This window comes from Acanthopagrus latus, chromosome 1 (genome assembly GCF_904848185.1).
Source record: "Acanthopagrus latus isolate v.2019 chromosome 1, fAcaLat1.1, whole genome shotgun sequence".
In the NCBI taxonomy this organism is placed as follows: domain Eukaryota; kingdom Metazoa; phylum Chordata; class Actinopteri; order Spariformes; family Sparidae; genus Acanthopagrus; species Acanthopagrus latus.
The window spans coordinates 22,779,807-22,799,901 of NC_051039.1; the positions used below are offsets into that span (position 1 = coordinate 22,779,807).

General features: G+C 42.5%; 3 protein-coding genes across 5 annotated transcripts; 1 reads left to right on the top strand and 2 right to left on the bottom strand.

The window, feature by feature from the left end:
- Positions 1-363: 363 nt before the first annotated feature.
- Positions 364-5,608, bottom strand: r3hcc1l (R3H domain and coiled-coil containing 1-like). The gene is made up of 7 exons (XM_037110256.1): positions 5,471-5,608; positions 4,350-4,853; positions 3,996-4,186; positions 3,705-3,775; positions 3,376-3,471; positions 3,140-3,280; positions 364-1,724 (listed from the first exon to the last, which is right to left on the bottom strand). Exons 2-7 carry the CDS (start codon positions 4,830-4,832, stop codon positions 1,672-1,674), a joined length of 1,035 nt encoding a protein of 344 aa, XP_036966151.1. The 5' UTR covers positions 4,833-4,853; positions 5,471-5,608; the 3' UTR covers positions 364-1,671.
- On the top strand, positions 5,487-11,762 carry crtac1a (cartilage acidic protein 1a). 3 transcript variants are annotated; one of them, XM_037107124.1, is made up of 14 exons: positions 5,487-5,585; positions 6,626-6,831; positions 6,926-7,122; positions 7,231-7,367; positions 7,437-7,593; positions 7,670-7,804; positions 8,672-8,808; positions 8,914-9,050; positions 9,173-9,255; positions 9,466-9,566; positions 10,014-10,182; positions 10,645-10,790; positions 11,052-11,091; positions 11,523-11,762. In XM_037107124.1, exons 2-14 carry the CDS (start codon positions 6,635-6,637, stop codon positions 11,528-11,530), a joined length of 1,644 nt encoding a protein of 547 aa, XP_036963019.1. In that variant the 5' UTR covers positions 5,487-5,585; positions 6,626-6,634; the 3' UTR covers positions 11,531-11,762. The 3 variants fall into 3 exon arrangements, with proteins under 3 accessions (XP_036963019.1, XP_036962181.1, XP_036963816.1); XM_037106286.1 differs by lacking the exon at positions 5,487-5,585 and adding an exon at positions 5,818-5,966; XM_037107921.1 differs by lacking the exon at positions 5,487-5,585 and adding an exon at positions 5,830-5,966 and having other exon boundaries at positions 6,605-6,831.
- A 2,729-nt stretch (positions 11,763-14,491) lies between these two features.
- golga7ba (golgin A7 family, member Ba) lies at positions 14,492-20,080 on the bottom strand. Its single transcript, XM_037112645.1, has 5 exons — positions 19,965-20,080; positions 18,696-18,821; positions 17,228-17,380; positions 17,026-17,127; positions 14,492-16,908 (listed from the first exon to the last, which is right to left on the bottom strand). The coding sequence occupies exons 1-5, from the start codon at positions 19,974-19,976 to the stop codon at positions 16,825-16,827; spliced, it is 477 nt and encodes a 158-aa protein (XP_036968540.1). The 5' UTR covers positions 19,977-20,080; the 3' UTR covers positions 14,492-16,824.
- Between the last annotated feature and the right edge of the window lie 15 nt (positions 20,081-20,095).

The following is a 20,095-nucleotide window of genomic DNA, read 5'->3' on the forward strand; positions in this document are numbered from 1 at the left end:
AAACATCGTCTCTCTCTATGTCGAGTGAAAGCTATTCACAGTCAGGATTCTCAGCTTTCCAAAACTAAAGAACTACATGCTGAGATTGCTAACCACACATTTGTTGTCCAAAGTTTGAAAGAGTTGTGAAAAAACCCAAACGTTGCAGAACTTTCTCAACTAGCAGATCATGTTATACTTTAAAACAACATTATGTAACTTTTCTTTACCTTAAAATAACAGCCTCAAAGTCATTTTGGTGTCTCTGCCTCAGCCACTCCTCCCTCCTACCACTTGTCTCTGCATTATGTAACTTCAGTGAGAGGGAAGAATCACAGTGTTACATACATGTTTACTTCAAACATACAAGATTTCAACACATGATATTATTATGACATAACAGTTTTATTTGTAGTTAGCACCCACATAGACAAATTGACAAATTGTTACAGACCTGGGATTTGTATTTACAACAGTGGTGTTGCACTCAGAAACTGTGGGGGGCGCCAAAGCGCACAAAATGCCAGGTTCTACATAATGTTGCTTCAACTGCAACCAGATCATCTAGACTGCTGTTTGGGTGAGCTTCTTTCATTAAAACATTATTTTTCAACAGTTTATTTCATGAGAGCATTGCAGTTTGAATTAAAATTAAAATGTAAATACATCTGCTCAAACAGTTTCAATCAAGTTTACAGACCCTAGATTTAATACTGTCCAGCCACGCTACTCATTTTCAGGATGTATTCTTCAAATGTACCAGTACAGGAATATTCACTAGTTATTGACAATGTCCTCAAAACCTACAAGGACAAGTTTTCGCTATGTCTCCATTAATGGATGCATAAATTACAGTGGCTGTTTTTGAATAGGGACAAAGTAGTCTCTCCCAAAACAAAACCTGGCTAGCAATATGAAGACAAAATCTGATGACTAAATGCTTATTTGGTTGAAATTTGATGACTACTCTATCATTATCATCATCATCATCATCATCATCATCAGTCCTGCTTGGACAAAAAGACTCAGACAGAACAGCCATGCTAGACTAGAACAGCAGCAGCAGCAGCTTTGGCTTCAGACTTTTCATTTTACAGAAAATCTTTGATAAGACAATCCAAGGGCTGGTCATCAAACTAGCTGTAAACAATACTGCTTTTTTTCCCTCAATGACTCAACTTTTAATCCAATAACTCGAACAGAGCCCAAACTCAAAAATGTTTTTGTGTGCAGTACAATGTACTGTGTCATCAGGACTGAGTTTAAGAGAAAGCATTGCTGCCCAACATTTAAAAACATTAAAATAATTCCACATAGGGACAAACGTAAGGTCTTAGATCTACACAAAACATTATTCTCTCTATATGGTTTACCCTTTACAAGTGATTCAGCTCAGTGCTTCACTACAGCCTGTGGTTACAATGTTAGGAGATAGGAAAACAGGTGTGTTAGCCCTGGTCATGTCACAGAGGCAACAATACCTGCTGGGTCAAGTATGAGCATAAAGGTGAGGGAACATTGGCAGGATGCTCGCATCAAATGTTACACTGCGTGAAAAAAAAAATAATAATAATTCTGGGAAGTGTGGCTGTAGGAAGGAGTGGCCAGTTGAGAAAAACAGAGTGGACCATTGTGTCTGCTGAATCAAGGAATCTAACCAAAACAGACAGAGCGGGGTAGTCTTCTGTCCCGTCACCTCCCCTCCCAAACATCCTCCTTTTGTTTGGCTGCCAGGCGTTTTTGTTCTGAAAGGTAAATCACAGAGACACAGTTAAATACATCAATCAACGAAAGCTTTAAACCAAATAACAGGTACGTGATATGATGTTCTAAATGTGTATAGCTGTCTCCGCCACATGCATGGCAGGGAAGAGCTACACTGTCTTTAAATGCATCTCTGGTTGCCATGACCATACGTGGCGCTCCCTCCAAGGACATAGTGTTCAGCACATGATGCACTTCTACTCTGACAGGCACTGTGCGTGTTCTGACCTTAAATAAAAAGCTTGCTGGGAACAAAGGAGCTGTTTTTAGTTTTCTATACTCAATTCCCTGACTTCCTGACTGGCTGTTCAGTGGACAGCCACTTGTGGTTTTCTGCGCCTATATACTTATGTTCCATCTGTGAAGGGAAATGGCTGCTGTACTGATTATAGACTTGCTATGATCTGCACAGCAGCGGATGAAGAGCAACTACTCTTGGCATCAACTTACAACAACACTCTCCATGTACTTCTGTAAAGTAGAAAAACAGCTCCCACTTGTGGTCGCAACCTTGTGATGCAAATACCAGGAAAATCAGGTGCTGCATGAGTTATAAACTTATCTAATCAGGGAAGGCTGACTGCTAACCCATATTATTTCTTAATGACCTGTTTGGCAGGTGCATATATTAAACCCATTATTCACAGCAACACTCCAGCCAAGATGAGGATCTGCAGTATTTCAAATGTCAGCTTCTTAAACTGGTGCAGAAGACACACTTTAAAGGGTTCCGCTTAGGGATGCACAATATATGGCGGCACTAAATTGTAAAATAAGTAATGCATGTAAGGAAATGAATATTATCACCTTAGAGAAAATATATATAGGCTTATATAGATTCGAAAATTGCTTTCATTGACTTGACAAACACAGAATCAACACACTAAGACAGTAAGTATGCACCTTTAAAGTAGGTGTGCGCTCTGCCAATAAGAAGAAAAGGAAGAAGAAAAGGAAGAAAAAAAAGAAGAAGAAGAAGAAGAAGGAGAAGAGAAGAAGAAGAAAAAAGAGGAGGAAGAGTAGGAGAAGGAGAACAAAAAAAAGGAGGTAGAATAGGAGGAGAAGAGCGCAAAGGCAGAGCCAGACATTGTAGACAACAAAGCCAAGCATGTTGTCGTCAGTGTGGAAGCTTTTAGCACACTGAAGATTATTAGAGCGGTGGAATATTAGATCACCCATCTTTGATCACTCCATCGGATCCTTCCCTACCCTGAGATGTCGATAAATTACAGCATAAGAACATCTTTTTTAAAACAGCAATGTTCAATTATCAGATATCTTATCAGTATCAGCAGTGAGAGGCAGGTAATTATTGGTTATTGGTATGTGAATCACTAGTTCCGCTTGTAATAAATTCAATCATACACTACAGATAACATCTCTCTGAATAACGCACCTCTGGCCTCCTGCAGTTTCCTCCTCTCTGCATCACGCTGCTCCTTTGTCACGTTGCTCTTCACACCAAGGGCACCGATGACAAGCTGGCGAGCCAGAGCTGCACTAGTCTGAGGTCTCTCTTTAGCAGGCAGGAGGTAGTCTAGGGAGGGACACAGGTGATGTTAGTTGATAAAGGCATGAGCTACTAACAACAAACAGATGATGAACTGGCGAGACAGACGACTGTATTTGTACCTGAGCAGCTACGAGCTTTGGCCTTTATGGCAGAGGAGGATTTGGAAAGAGGTCGCAACTTCATCAGCGGATGTTTGGATCTTAAAGCTTCACGGGCTGAAAATGGAAAATAAATAAATTGCAAATGTCAACTTGTTGTTCGGCATTACTTTAACACAAAAGTTCATTTGTAAGTACATGTTATGAAGAGATTCAAAGCCGCTTCCCTCACCATGTATAATATCAAATAATGGCCCCAGCCTGCAGTATAATACCTACTTCATTATAATAATGTTGAGTTGTCAGGCACACCCAAAACCAACTTTTATGTGAAAGAGAGCCTCACTTACCTGGTATGGGGCTAGAGAAGAGGCCCAGGGCATGTTTGTCATCCACCCACTTGATGTCAAAACCTCTCTCTCTGAAAAGACAATGAAGTCAGAATTTAAAAGATTTTTTTTACAAGAAAAAGGAAGATACACTTCTACTTCTGAGTCTTGTGGAATTTAGAAGCAATACATATACAATTGCTGAAAGTTTTTTTGTGTGAGGACTCTAATTTTGGAAATGCTGCAAGAACAAGAAACCTGAAGTACAGTGTAGCTTTTAAGGCTAGCAGTGGTACAATGAATTATACATACTGGTAGCACTGAAATAACTTGAGAAGATCCTCCGTCTTAAAATCTGTTGGGAAGTCGTAAATCTCTACGATGTGAGAAAGCTCATCCTCACTGAGGTCAATCTCATCATCATCATCATCTCGGTCCATGTTGTAGTAATCAAACCTGGCCTGCTGGATTGACTCCTTCTTTCTACCTTCTTTCGCAGCCAGCTGGAAGGGTAAAGAGTTGAGAAGAGGAAGGACAGGTTGGAGAGGATGGAGAGAGAAGGGGGGTATACTTTTTAACTGGGTCTTCAAGTAAACTGGCAAACAGGCACACATGGATTTTGGGAGGATTATTAAGATTATTGTGTGACCTTCATCAAGCTCTTACCTCCTCAAGCAGGTGCGGTTCCAGACAGTCTCCATCATCATTGAACAAGGTGTCCCAACTCTCCTCTTCCTCCTGTTCTTCCTGAAGAGACATTGCTTCCAGCTGCGAGGAAGATTCTGCCTCAACACCGGTCGAGTCACAGTTTCCATTTACCTGCACATCGGCATCCTGTAACTGCCCTTCCTTCACATTGGACTTGTTGTCACCACCCTGTGCCTCACCTCCCTCTTCTGCTCCAACAGATGCTCCCTTATTCGCTGCTCCAGCCTTGTCCTTCTTGTTCCTGGCGTTTTTCCTTGCCTTGTCTGTGTAGCGAGGCCTGGGTCTTGGTTTATCTCCTCCCTGAGTCTGAGGTTTGTCTTTGGAGCCTTGAGGTCGTTGCTTGGGAACGTAAAGAGCCTGACTTGGCTTCTTTGACTGAGACGGAGGTGTCGGTGTTGGCTGGGCTGGAGCACCGTCTTCTTTTGGTTGTTCAGACTCCATTATTAAATTATTTCAACACATCTGGACCACAAAGTAGAGGAAACAGAGGAAGTGTCAGAGTAAAAACAATACATAATATCATTTATTACATTTTAATAAACCATTGGCATATTTGTATGACTGTAATGATAATACACATTATTATTAATTCCAAGAACTATATTTTTTAAGCTTGTATGTTTTTGAGAGACCACAAAGGTACAAAATAATTTCATTACATAACAAAAATGCAATTCCTCTTGACGAGACTTCTGATTACAAGGTTCGGGTTATTATTCATTGTACGGCTTTATATAAAAATTATTCAAACACTTTTTTTATATACTAAATGCCTGCTATGTGAATATTACGTGTGAGAGACATGAACTAGTTAATTCCTCCGACAGAACTGTCTGAATCAAACCAATAGCATTTAAACGACAAACGTTACATTGATTTTCTCCGCAGTTAGCATGCAGGTTTAGCTAGGTTAGCTTGACAAAACGCCCTCTCTAAGGTTGTAATGCTCGTTTATCGAGGACACAAGAATACCGTTCGTATCGATACACAACACAATGTTATTGTGCTATTTTTAATTCGAATTAAATCATTTGTAAACCGAGTAATATAAAATAATTGTTACTCTCAGCTCAGCTTACCCGTGTTCGGTTTGTTTAGCAACAGATCCTCGTCGCAGACGCAAGCGTATGACAGCGCAAAGTATTCTGGGAGATATTGTTCTTGTATGACGCTTCAGCTGAACCGTTTTTAACGGTGAGCACGTTTGTCACGTTTGTCCAAGTTGTTTTTATCAGAATAATCCTTTTCTATATATGTCACGTTTTCTACTGCGGCAATAATTTATAATGTATCATCGCTTCAATGTGTTGTTATTTGTAAAGTATTTGTAGAGCAGCGCCTACAAAATAGAGCAGACTTCCGCATTTCAAGTGCACAGAGTCAGCTATTGGTCAAAATTTTAATTATTCTCACAGGTCTTTGCTGATTGGCCAGTCTAATGCATGTTACACAAGCTGTTTCGTAAACTTTAAAAGCATATGTTACGTGCACATTCAGACAAACGGTGGTGAGGGTACTCACATCGGTGCATCTAGGTCGGATCATTTAATTTCTACATACAGATACTGGTGTCAGGTAAGACTGGTTTTAAATTAACGTTATCTCTGCATGCCACTGTGCTCAGGAACAAGCAGGGATGGGGAATAGGCATCAAAACAAAGGATTGTGTCGTGCATCCGCAATTAAACAGGATGTAGTTCTAATATAGGAAATGTCTTTAATAGTAGAGTATAGTTGTGTGCAGATGTTTTTTATTGTTTCTGGAGACTTTTTTCTTGATACTTTTGTCTGTTCTGAAGATTACTTTGAATACCTTCAGATAAATGTGTTATTTGTTTGAATAGAAAGTCAATTAAAGGTATGTAAAGGTACATAAACAGTCAAAATATGTAAAATCAATGTGGTCCACTTCAACTTTAAATAATATGAAAGAGCCAGCTGGAAGCTGCACTTGCTTTACTTACAGATAATATAACGATAAATTACATTTGATTATATTTTTAAAAATAAACACAATTAAGGTGCAAATACATGCTTTTCTCAATTGTTTTCTCAATCACAGCACATGCAACAGCCTCAGCTGTTTCATGAATAAACTGTTACATTTCAGGAGCATCAGTGCAACCAATAAAAATGCGCTTTTTTGGGTGCATGGGCGTCAGAAATAGTGGCACCCTGGAGCCCTGATCGGTGTATTAAAGTAACTGGCCCAGCTCTGTGCTGTGTCCCACCAGGTGGCAGTGATGTGGGGCTCAGGCATGTTGATCCTCCTGGTTGGAATCTGGCATCAGTCCCACGCCCAGAGCTCCGAGCCCATGTTTCAGGTGGTAACGCAGACGATGCTCCCTCCCGACAGTCTGCACAATCCCACGCAGCTCAACTATGGGATGGCTGTGACAGACGTGGATGGCGATGGTGACCTGGAGGTGGTCGTGGCAGGGTGAGTGTCAGAGTGATGGCGAGACAGTGTCTACTAATTGTGTCTTTGCAGATATTCTTTGAGCAAAACCAAGCCATTTGATGTGTTCTCTCAGGTACGATGGGCCCAACCTGGTGCTGAAGTACGATCGCACTCAAAACAGGCTGATAAACATTGCAGTTGATGACAGTAACTCTCCATACTACGCCCTGAGGGACCGGGCAGGGGCTGCTATTGGAGTTACCGCCTGTGATGTGGACGGAGACGGACGTGAGGAGATCTACTTCCTCAACACAAACAACGCCTACTCTGGTAACACGTGCATTGTCATTCTCATGTGTCCTCAAAATCTTTGCCCCCCCGCCCCCGACCACTGATTGATTTTTTCCTCATGATCACTGACTTTTTTTTTTAATGCAGGAAGGGCGACCTACTCAGACAAGCTCTTCAAGTTTCGGAACGGCCGCTTTGAAGACCTTCTGAGCGACGAGCTCAATGTGCGTCGTGGAGTCGCTAATCGCATGGCAGGACGCTCAGTTGCATGTATTGACAGGAAGGTCAGTAAAACTTCTGTACTTTTCTCAATGTTTACAATTCCTTCCCCTCACACTGTTGTTGTTCTGCAGGGAACAGGCCGTTACTCAATATATGTTGCCAACTACGCCAGTGGCAACGTTGGTCCCCACGCTCTCTTGGAAATGGACGAAGCTGCCAGTGATGTGAACGCGGGCATTATCGCGCTGTCGGATGTGGCTGCCGTGGCCGGGGTCAACATGTTTACAGGTCAGGAGTCTGCCCGGATGAGCAAAGTCAGTGATTTACTGAAGTGTGCTGAATCAGCAGTTCGCTTGTTGTGCAGGTGGACGTGGGGTGGTGATCGGACCGATCCTGAGCGAGTCGAGGTCGGATGTGTTCTGTGACAACGAAAACGGACCCAACTTCCTGTTCAAGAATAATGGAGACGGGACTTTTGTCGATGTGGCCAGACGGGCAGGTGAGAGTTTGTACAGAAGCTGAAAACAGGAGTAGAAATACTTTTAGATAAATGTTGCACAGGTCAGTACAGGTCTGAGTACTGAGTTCCTGAGGTCTTTTCAAAGTTTATACTTATTCACTTAATATTTGCTGTAACATAATGATACAATATCCCTGCTAGAGAAAGCTGTTCAGGCTCCTAGCTGCATGGCTAACTGAGCTAACTAGCTCATGGCAGCTATAGTTAGCAGCAGTTAGCGATTACTTGTACAACAGTTGATTGATCCGTCCGATCAGGAAACTCATCACAGAAGTTGCCAGGTTATTTGTTCGTTAAAGTTTAACCAGTTTCACCAAATTAAGTGAATGAAGTGCTTAAGTTTTGGGGGGTTTTGTGCGCCTAATCGCACAAACTGACTTGCTTTTAGTGGATGCTGAAAGTCCCCAAGGCTGAACTGCAAAAACAGTTACAAATAGACGAATATGGAACTTATATATGAAACAACAAACTGCAGTAATAAATTTCTTCCCACTCTATTAAGTAAAAAATAAGTAAACAGTCAAAATATGCACATCTATGGCAGGTCATTTGTGGATGAACCCAACCTATTAATAGAAAACTCAGTGGTTAATCTAATCTGATCTAATCTAGATGATTTATAGATAATGGACATAAAGTTAACATGTGGTTAAAAAAAACACATTTATTGTTGACAGTGTCTTTTCTATTTTCTGTGTTCTCTGTTAATAGGACACACAAGGATTTAAAGCTGTAATTTTAAAGTAAAATAGCTGCATTATGTTGCTTTAAAAAATAATTCAGATCCATAAACAGAGTGTAATTTATCCGGCACTAAAGCTTTCAACCTTGTGCGAACTTGTAAAGGTGTGGAGGACAGGTACCAGCACGGCAGAGGCGTAGCACTGGCTGACTTCAATGGCGATGGGAAGACAGATATTGTGTACGGCAACTGGAACGGCCCCCACAGACTTTTCCTGCAGGGCAGCGACTCTACATTCCGGGTGAGGAAGGAGAACAGGACAGTGAAGGAAAGCGGGGTGACAGTTAAAAGTTCTGTGATATAAAGTGTTTGACATTGCGAGAGCTGACAGTGTTCTTTCGTGCAGAACATTGCTACTGGAAGATTTGCTGATTCCTCGCCCATTCGCACAGTCATCGCTGCCGACTTCGACAATGACAAGGAGCTGGACGTGTTTTTCAACAATATTGCCTACAGGGGCAGTTCCCCCAACAGGCTGTTCAGGTGACACTTCAGTTATCACGTGAACCCAATGTCAAATTAAAAAAAAAAAAAAAAACTCTACCAGTAAAAGAAAGATCCTGATATCATTAGCTATTGTCACAGTCTTGTGTGTTTGCTTGCAGGGTGTTGAGGAGGGCCGGTGCAGATCCTTTGATCCAGCAGCTGAACGTGGGTGACGCTGCAGAGCCACAGGGCCGAGGAACAGGTCAGCCTCTTCTAAACTCAGAACAGACGACATTTGACAACATTTTCCTCCGCTTTAGTCTCAAAATGTCAGAACCTGAAGGGAATATGTGACACTTCTGCCACGTCTCTGTTTGGATGAGATTTAGGGAGACACAGCTGTCGGATAAACACCACAGTGAAGTTGTTATGTAGGTCAGTGCAGTGAAAGCCCGCTGTCTGTTTTGGACAGGTGGCACTGTGACAGACTTGGATGGGGACGGACAGCTGGACCTGCTGCTGGCACACGGGGAGAGTGCCCAGCAGCCCATCTCTGTCTTCAAGGTCACACAGGTGTGTATGTGCATGTGTTGCTTAAAGCAAAAGCGCCAACACAACAATGTTAAAATTCTTACTCGATTGCATAAAATGCACAGAGTCGTCAAATTAAAGCTTGTTTTTGGCAGAGTGCTGATGAAAGACGCAGCCCTGTAATCTTGTGGAACAGCACTTGTTGTGTTTTTCTTTCACTCACGTTCAGAATGAATGCACACGCTAGCCAGACCAACATCTTTTGTGAAGGAGCCAAATTTGTATGACAAATATTAATCTGATAAGTAAACCAGCTCAGATATTTCTTGTGGACTAAAAAGGACAGTATTTGCCTCTGAAATGTAGTGGAGTGGAAGTATTCACTAAAATAACTAAATAGATATTTGAGCACAATTATCTTAAAACTACTTATTGTTTATATTAACTGAGCCCTTAAGATACAAGCCCTAACCTGTCCAACCTGATTAGGGCTCGTCCAACAAATGGCTGCGGGTCGTCCCTCGCACCCAGTTTGGCTCTTTCGCTCGGGGAGCCAAGGTCACGGCCTTCACCAGCCAGAGCGGAGCTCACACGCGCATCATTGATGGAGGCTCAGGGTACCTGTGTGAGATGGAGCCTGTGGCACACTTTGGTTTAGGTAACTTCCTTTTACACTATGTAGTGTATAGGTACTGAAAGAACATGTGATACTCAAACATATATCTCTTATTAAAGATATAATATGTATTTCTGCAATAGACTTTATGAGTAGGCGCTGATTTTAAAGGAAAAACATTTTGGCTGACACGTCATTGTTTTTATTGACTTTCTTGCTGAGAGTTGAATAGCAAGATTATCTTAGCTTAGCATTAAGACCGCAACCGCTAAACTGGGCCTGTCCAAAGTTAAGTCATTCACCGGAAGATCCATCACCCAACAGTGTTTTTTAACTAAGGACAGAGCCAGGCTTCCTCTGCACCCAGTCTTCATGCTAAGATAAGCTAATCACCCCCTGACATTAGCTTTATGTGACGATACAGACAATCACCCAAGAAAATGATGGAACTTTTCGTGAGCTTTTTATGTGATGCTCAGTGATGTTTCCTCCCTTGACTCCCAGGAAGCGATGAGGTGACGGTACTGGAGGTCTCCTGGCCAGACGGCACCTCCATCTCTCGAAGCCTCCAGCCGGGTGAGATGAACTCGGTGGTGGAAGTAGCCTATCCCAAAGAAGGGGAAACGACTACGCTTGCAAACAACACGCAGGTACGCAGAACGGACCCGCGGCATGAACTCTAAGCAAGTGGTAATGTTTCAGTTGGTCTCTGATACTCAATAAATGTATCCAAACCTCCACAGTCTGTCTCTTGTTGTTTTATGTCACAGGCAAGTTTAGTTCAATTAAACACAGTTTTATCAAAATGGTGCATCAGTAACGTTACTGACTTTCTTTGCTGTTATTTAAAATCTGATTGATTCAAAATATTTGGTATTCATTTCAACACATTTCTTTCTTCTCTCATTCAGTGTGGTAAAGGTTACGCTGTCAAGAATGGCCGCTGCGCAGGTAAGCAAACGTTTTTTCACATTAGTTTGTCTTGTATTTGAACACCCTGAAAGTCCAGTGTGTAGGATTTAGTTGCATCTAGCGGTGAACCCTTCCCTGTGGTGGCTACCAACAACGTGTAAAGATGTGAGAAGCCCTCACTATAACCGAAGATGAGTTTGTCTGTTCTGAGCTACTGTACAAACATGTCGGACTCAGTGGAAGAGCACCTGTTCCTGTATTCTAAGGTAACAAAAACACAGCAAATCTTAGTTTCAGGCAATAACACTTGGATGAAAACTTAATTAATTGTAATAATGTGATGTTACATTTCTGCCACTAGATCCTCCTGAATCCTACACACTGGGCCTTTCTTAAAAATGAGTATATGCTTTTAAAATAACCCATTATTTGCTTTCTTTTAATTTTCTTTAATGCTTATGTTTCTGCAGGTCTGTGAGGATAATCAGACGAAAAACAGCACAAAATCAGTCAGACATACAGTAATGTTACAGAACACATGGTTTTAAAACAGTAAGGCAGAGGTATTGTTGTTTCTTTTACTCTATGAGTAGTTTTAATAGTTTTCTTTCTTTATTCTCTTTTCATTATTTTCTTTTAGTTGTACTGCTGTAGTTGCTGTTTTTCTCCAGTGCCGATGTAAGCTTGCTAAATAAACCGCTACAATTTAATATTGTCAGATTATCATTTCACATGTACAAAGAATCATATCTGTTGTTCTGGGCTTTCCCTTAAAGCTGAAAATCAACCTGTAAGAGCAAGACCTGATGTGTGGGGCTGACACAGATCTTTTCTGTATGAAGGAGACATGCTGAGTACCTCAGTATCCCCCTGTGTCCTCTGTGTCCTCTGCCTTTACTCAGCCTGCTTCCATGTGACAGTCATCTTCATCAGCTTCAGCCATTTGCACTGCTTTGTCTTGATCTGATTTTTGCCTGTCTCTGTCATTCCTCCTCCATTTTTCTCCCTGCTTCTTCTGTCCCTGTATTCATGCAGCACTGGCTCCATTTTACGATGGTGTCCGCTCCACCTCTGTCTCCACGTTTGAGGCCTCCTCCTTTAAGGCAGTTTTACTACAGTATGTGATGGTGCTGTCTGCACTGGCAGATCTCAGGGGATGGTAGTCTCGAGGGTAACGATGACACAGTAAGACACCGCATGCAACCATTTGCTTAAAGACTCGACGTCCTGTGACGTGCAGTAAGAGAATGTGTTTAATCAGAATGCATATGGCAGTGTGTGGACACCCTGCAGTCTGGAGGCTCTGCTGAGCTGAGAGAACACAGCACTCCCTCCATGCTGAAAGGGAAGACTGAAAAACTGGGATCGCTATCCTGCCCTCTGCCCAGCTGTTGTAGTGTCGAATATCCAGTCAAGCATGCATGCAAACACGAGGGGATTTTCCTGACCGAAGCTTGCCACAACATAAAGTTAGCAGTGAATTTTAAATCCGTCATTTAAGGGCTGCCAAACATTATGCATAAAATACATTTAAACTGTTAGTTGTATGTGTTATGGGCTTTTTTCACAGCCAGGACCCTGAAACTGAAGAAGCTAAGTCTCATTGAACCATCAGTCAATTTGTTATTTACACCTGTGCCTTTCCTCCTGTGACTGAAAAAGGCTTTATCATGCTTGAAATAAATATGATTGTACCATTTTTTCAGTGACTCATTTATAATAAATTGTGCATGATGATATGAAAGCACAAGATGAAAAACCTCAAACATTAAATCAGTTGTGAGAAACCACCACTGGTGATGGCTGAGACACAGTTAGAATTGACCGCACTAAAGGGTAAGTTCACCCAAGAATTAAGATTCAGTCATTATGGACTCAGCTACATGCTGATGGGGCTTTACTTGAAGTTTCTCAGTCCGCAAATTATTTCTGGAATTTCAAACATAAAACGGTGTTATTTACACCATATACATGAGGCCAAGCTTGTTCACTCAATTCAGACAGGTTACATGCTGATGCATTGCAGCCATAGTAAAACATTTCAGGGTGTAAATCAAATCAGTTTGGGATCTGGGGGCCTCCAGATACTTGGAATATGGCGGGTGAGCAGCATGGAACCATTATATGTCTTTTTCATTTTTTTTTTGTTATATTCTAAAACAAGTCCCACTCTACTTCAGTCGTTTAGGAGAATGCTGCAGCACTGTTTTACTGAAAAGCCCCAGAAATGTTTTGTGGACTATTAAACTTCACCTGACCAGAAATAACCTCTGAACACAACAGTCATATATGGTTTTACAACCCAACCAATTGTCATGGCTAAGGTCCCTAATGGAAAAACCAGCCTAGACCAACAAAACCAGTTTATGTTGTGTTTTGGTGCTGGTATAAGCTTTTTTTTTTAACAGCAGGGGTGGTAGCAAACACGTGCTTATTTAAACCTCCAGCAGTTACCAAGCAGCATTATCATTCATTTGGTGTCATGTTTCTGACCATGTGATAAATTTAAGACAGATATCGGTTCTCTGTAACTCTGTTTTTGGTCTCCAGCGAGCCCAGATGGAATCGTCTGGCTCTCCAGCTGCCAAATTCTTCACAGTGTTCACCAGCTAGTGGTTAACTGTGTCTACCTGCTGTTTGATGCACAGCATGTACAGTGGGTTTGTCAGAGCTCTCTGGCTGAAAACAGCTGACACTTGTGGGTGGAAACAACACGGTTGAGAGCAGAATGACTGGAACAAAGCAATAGAGTTGTGTAAAAACCAGAGTAATGAGCTAAGGGATGCTGTAAAGCTCAGCAGAGCTGAAGGGAACTGAAGAGTCAGATGAAATTTCTCTCAGAGCTCACGCCTATAAGTGACTCAACAGATCACATGCAATTATATGATACATTAGTAGTACATTTAAAGGTGCACTTCGTAAGATTAGGTCACCTTGAATTCATACTCGGAACAAATAGGCTCATCGTATCACTGGCATAGCCACTAACGGCTGCTAACTACATACATATTTTTTACATCCAGGACTGTAGCTGCTGTTAGCTATGTTAGCCATGCAGCTAGCTGACAATCAGGGGTATGTTGGTGTTTACACCACTAGCACAGGAGTTTTAGACCACTTCGAGAGAGAGGTTTTGGGCCTAGGGCTAACTGGTTAGCACGCTAACTTCAGCAGGTATATCTTCATAATGTCAAATCTGTCACATTTCGTTGATATTTTAGCTAATGTTTATAATGATTTAACCACATTTCTTACAAACTGCATCTTTAATAATGACAGATTTAGTGTTCCAGTTGCAGCGGTGCATGCTGGGTTCTAATTATGGCCTACTGTCATTAATGTTCCTAGAAATACCCGCGCTTTCAATGGAAGCCAACCAGCCAAAATGTGCGAAGGTCTATAATGTAGATTTACAGTCCAATAAGAAAGATGAGCTTGGTGCAGCTGTGATGAAACAGTATTTATTTGACACCAGTCATATTAGCTCATTGCCATGTGTATCAAACAACAAGCAGTACGAAAGTTTGTTCTTGCACAAAATGTCACCAAAACAAGGGACACATTCACATCTGTGAGCCAGTTTTTGGCAGCTTTTTTTTTTTCTTTGGAACATTGTTCTGAAATTGAGGAAGGGTTGGTGTATTTTCAAACATGACAGGTAAAGATTCAGGAAGACTTTTTGACCCATCCTTCGTCCGCTCACCTCCGCGTGTGATGCACAGTACGTCTTTGCATAATCAAAAATTTAGGAAGAGTTCGTCTCACTCATGGAAACCAAGAGGTTAGTACTTAGATTTGTGCAAGTGCCTGTGTTCGTGTGTCCAACAAATGAAGTATAGGCTTCACGTGAGAGGAAAAAATGGAAGATCTGCTACATTATTTACATGGACAGGCGGAATGACATTCATCTGCTACCACACAGCATGATTTTACATCAGAGGTGGAGGAGGAGGAGGTTTTTTGTACACTTTCTCTGTGCTCTGGGGAGGTGACGCCTAACTTAAATACTTATACATCCTACTTACAGGTGCATCTCAAAACATTAGAATATCGTGGAAATGTTCCTTTTTCCGTGACTTAATTTAATTCAACTTTCATATATTCTAGATTCATTACTGAAATATTTCAAGCCATTTTTTTTCTTTAATTTTGATGATTAGATGCAAGTTCAAAATATTAGAATATCAAAAAAGGATTTATAATATAGAAATGTCAACCATCTGAATATTATGTTCATCTATGCACTCAATACTTGGATGGGTCTGTATCGTCAGGTCTGGAGTCTCTAATCCTCCTCTTGACATTACCTCACAGATTCTCTATGGGGTTCAGGTCAGTGGAGTTCGCTGGCCAATGTAGAACAGTAATACCATGGTCAGCAAACCAGTTACTAGTCATTTTAGCACTATGGGCAGGTGTCAAGTCCTGCTGGAAAAGGAAATCAGCATGTCCATAAAGCTTGTAAGCAGACAGAAGCATGAAGCGCTCTAAAATCTTCTGGTAGATGACTGCGTTGGCTTTGGACTTGATAGAACACAGCGGACCAACAACAGCAGATGACACGGCTCCTCAAACCATCACTGACTATGGACTTCAAGCAACCTGGATTCCTTGCCTCTCCACTCTTCCTCCAGACTCAAAATGTACTTTTCATCTTAAAAGAGGACTTTGGACCACTGAGCTACAGCCCAGTTCTACTTCTTCCTTCTGGCATTGTCTCTGCTTGACACTGGGAGTGAGACACTTGCTGCCCATTTCCTGGACAGGTCTGTGCGTGGTGGCTCTTGGTGCACTGACTCCAGTGTCAGTCCACTCCTGGTGAAGCTTTCCCAAGTTCTTGAATCATCTTTACTCGACAAGTCTCTCAAAGCTGCAGCTATCCCTGTTGATTGTTCACCTTATCCTACCACACTTCTCCATTCCAGTCAACTTGAATATGTTTTGATGCAGCACTCTGTGAACAGCCAGCCTATTCTGTAATGATCTACTGTGTCAGTGAGTGTCTTCTGGTCGACTGTCAAGTCAGCAGTCTTCTCCATGATTGAGGTTGTGTACTGAACCAGACTGAGAAATTAAAGGCCGGTTCTAAGTAAAGGTGTTTGGAATTAAAAAAGTTTTACTTTTTAAAATAACTGACAAGAAATATAGAATTTTTTCACTATGTTTTTGAGATGCACCTATATATTTGCTAAAATCTTAAAAGCCAGTGTCTGGCGCTAAGGGTTGATAGTGATGTGTACAGTCCAGGTTCCTGGTTGGTCCGTCTCAGTCGTGGCTGACATGGACCATGTTGGTGCAACTGTGGTGGCTGAGGTATGAGGTCTGGTGCGACCTGTGGTCTCCACTCCTGCCTCTGCACTTCCTTCCTCCCTCGTTTATATTCCCACATCCTTTTCTCTCCCACCACATTACACACAGCTGTGGTAACATCAAAGAGGACAGGAAGGAAGCTACGACGGTACGATCACGATCACACAAAGTATTGCTAACAAAATGTTGTTTTCACAGAGACGTCCTACAGAAACATGACTGAGTTGGCGCATGCACATTGATTTGCAAAAAACTACAAAAGTGTGTGTTTTAAGCGTTCAATGTGAAAAAGAGCTTGAGCATGTGTCAGCGCGTCAGGAGCCCCTCCGAGTTGAAAGCTAGTGAATCCTTTGTGTGAGCGTGCATGGGCTAAGAGCTGAAACAGGAGAAGCAACATTGTCCTAAGTTTTCCCCGAGGGTTGGGAGTGATCAGGGGGACGCAGTTGTTAAGGAAGTGCCCAGTCATCGAGCGGTGCTGCCGGACACGGAGCTGCTCCCTGAGCTGGAGCCACTGGAGCCCCTGTCTTCATAAATGGAAATCTCTATCTGGTGGGAGAGTAGTTAGGGATCAAGAATTATATGCAGCATGTGTTTAATTTAAACAGAAAACATAAATGCTTCAGCTTTTGTGGGAACGTAACCTAAAACACTGAGTAAGGATACAACACGCATTCCCCTCTCTATGGGATCTGTGATGAGCAGCCCTCTGGGAGCATAGATCTTCTCATTCTGCTCCTGAATGTACTTGGCTATCTTCTTCAACACCTAACACGCAGACAGGAGAAAAATGAGAACAAGTAAGGATTCCCAGACATGTAAATCATTGTCCAAGACTGATGTAATGCGCTCAGATCACCAGTCTGACCTTCTCATAGCGTGTCTCCATGCAGAGGAAGATAAGATATGCAGTAGTGCAGGCCAGACAGCCCTCCAGGTAGGACTGGCCTCCTATCTTCTCCGCCTCTGTGTAGTAGTTATTCAGCGTCTTCACAGTGTCTTCAAACAGCGTTCGCTCAATCTGGAGACACACGCAGTCATGAGGAGCAGGGTTAGGACTAGAACAGATGTTTTCATTTAGCCTTTATTTGATAGTGACGGCAAGAAGGACAGACAGAAAACATAGGACATGACATGCAACAAAGGTCCCTGCATGGCTGAAAGTCAACCATCCAATTATTCTTGTGTGTATTATTCATGTCTTTATAAAAAACAAGTTGGCAGTGTAACGGGCGTTGGACAGTTAAAGCTGCTGCAAGGACTGTTCATCTTTTGGTTGACTCTGGCGCTCCCTGTGGACAACACGTGCAGTTTTGAAAGCGAGTAAAGTAATTTTCATACTATTTTTCTTTTTAAGACACAGCTTTTTGCAGCATGTACAGCAATGAAGTAATGTCTCAGTTTTAACTGTATTCATCTAAAAATAACTGCAGTATGAGAATGGTGAAACAACGTTAACTTTAGTGCCGTACCACTAGACTACAGAGCAGCTTCTTTCTTTGGACTATGAGACTTGTCAATTCATCCTCAGCCCTCCACCTTAAAAAAAAAAAATAGTTTGAATTTCATGACTTATCCGACCTGCTGACAGGCATTGAGAATAACTGTAATAACTATATAAGCATTTCCAATATTGTCATGACTTCTAGTTTCATAATGAGTTTAAAGTTGTAGCTTGTTTACAGAAATGGTTGCGTTATTACTATAATAGATCTCTCGGTTAAAAAAAGCAAACGATTGTATTAGAAACACGGTGTTAGAGAAAGGCCTCTGTTATTTTCTGATTATCTAATATCTCTTAATGTCTCACAAAACACACTGGTGGCATTAACATATACTATACAAAATTACTTATTGTGTGTTGCCGTCACTGTTGCCTGCCACTTACAGGAGACACAGTGACATCATGTCATATCATACCAGGTGCTATGACGACAACAAATATGTGTAATATCTGCCATGAGAGATCCCTCACTCAAAGCTAGAGACGTAAATAGCGTGGGATCATGGGAGTTGTTGTCTTCATTGTGAAACAACCATAAACTGACTCAGCACAAACGTTCAAGGAGATGATGATATTCTAAAACTGCACTGACTGTACTTTTAGTTATGTTTACCCACTTCCTTCCTCACCCTGTGACTCTCTCGAGGTTATAAATAAAATTTAACCTTGAACTAAAGTATAATTTCTCAGGATTTGAACATTGTTGGAAACATTTTGGATGATGTAACTGCACAACTCAAAAACCCTCAAAGTTCTTACACATTCAAATGCGGAGGTTTTACATATAACTATCTTTAAATGCACGTGTGGCTGAATGCTGCCGTCTGCTCACCCTGCTCTCCAGCTCCGAGGGGAACTTGGTCTGAAACTTGCAGGTGGTGCCTTCACTGTAGTCTCTCTGGATGAAGACTTTGTTTGCCAGAGATGCACTGTGCCTCAACTCCTGCAGATTGTGGAACTGTGGGGAAGATAAAACACACAGACAGACAAACCTAATGAGGTTTGATACAGTTAAGTATTTATAATGAGTCCCCAGAGGGAGCTCCAGATCTCTGCGCACCCGTCCGCTCCTAATGTGTACAAACAGAGGCTGAATCGGAAGTATAGGATGATAGAGGAGAAGCAGACAAGATGTGATCAATCACTCTGTGGCTCAGTGTCTGCGCTCATTTCTGCCTTGTTGTCTGTTGGAGCAGAGCCCAGCATTGGACATACTATCTTTCCAACACACACACACACACACACACACACACACACACACACACACACACACACACACACACACACACACACGGGAAAGTAGAGCTTGCAGGAGACAGGACAACATTTCACTACAGCTCACAACAGATTGATCAGGTTGAACACAATCAGGCAGACTGATAAAAGGGCACACACACACACACACACACACACACACACACACACTAACACACACTTGTGCTGGACATGTTGATTAAATCCAGGTGGGTGTTGGATAAACATCCATTTGAGTTCATCAATATTCTTTATTTGAGCGTTCGTGGGAGGCGAGGGAGGCTGGAAAAGCAGAGAGGAAGGTCAGGGCGGCGTGGCTGCTGTCCATGGTGCTGAACGCTGCTCCCGTGTGTGTGTGTGTGTGTGTGTGTGTGTGTGTGTGTGTGTGTGTGTGTGTGTGTGTGTGTGTGTGTGTGTGTGTGTGGTCACAGCGTCCACACACTACGGTGGCCTGTCACCGGATTAAAAGGGCGTCTCAACAGACAACAACAGATCTGCTTTCACCAAAACAGCTTAACATCTCGCGGTGGTCCGCGTTTCTGCCCCGGTTCTGCTCCCGTGGAGCCGCGGCGGTACTTCCACAGTCCACGCTCGCTCCTGGGTTTCTCTTTAAAAACGCCGAGAGGACGAACCGAGCCCCTCGGACGGAGCGGGCACGATAATGTAGGACACAGCCGCCAGGAGTGACTCGGGTACGGCACAGTTTCACCCCTCGCTGACCACGTCCGCTGCCCTCCCCGCGCGCCCGCCTCGTTTTCAGTGAGCACTGGAATTGTCTCGCGCTGCTCACAGACACCTCGGCAGGAAAATAAAAAAGAAAACCAAACAGAGAATGTGCCAGGCTTACCTCTGTCGCCATGTTGCCATCCGTAGCCGTAGGGTGCGAGTCCCTGCATGCGCTGAAATCGCTTTAGTGGGACACGGGGACGGATTGGAGGAGTGGAGGGAGGGGGGAAGGGCGGGGTGGGCGGGGGGAGA

Coding starts and splice junctions, on each gene's coding strand:
- crtac1a (XM_037107124.1), top strand. CDS start 6,635: ATGTGGGGCTCAGGCATGTTGATCCTCCTGGTTGGAATCTGGCATCAG. Junction 7,123..7,230: donor CACAAACAACGCCTACTCTG/GTAACACGTGCA, acceptor TTTTTAATGCAG/GAAGGGCGACCTACTCAGAC. Junction 9,256..9,465: donor GCCACAGGGCCGAGGAACAG/GTCAGCCTCTTC, acceptor TGTTTTGGACAG/GTGGCACTGTGACAGACTTG.
- golga7ba (XM_037112645.1), bottom strand. Junction 17,128..17,227: donor TGGAGACACGCTATGAGAAG/GTCAGACTGGTG, acceptor TCTGCGTGTTAG/GTGTTGAAGAAGATAGCCAA. Junction 16,909..17,025: donor TAGAGAGGGGAATGCGTGTT/GTATCCTTACTC, acceptor CTCTCCCACCAG/ATAGAGATTTCCATTTATGA.
- r3hcc1l (XM_037110256.1), bottom strand. CDS start 4,832: ATGGAGTCTGAACAACCAAAAGAAGACGGTGCTCCAGCCCAGCCAACA. Junction 3,472..3,704: donor CTTCTCTAGCCCCATACCAG/GTAAGTGAGGCT, acceptor TTCCATTTTCAG/CCCGTGAAGCTTTAAGATCC. Junction 3,281..3,375: donor CAAAGCTCGTAGCTGCTCAG/GTACAAATACAG, acceptor GTCCCTCCCTAG/ACTACCTCCTGCCTGCTAAA.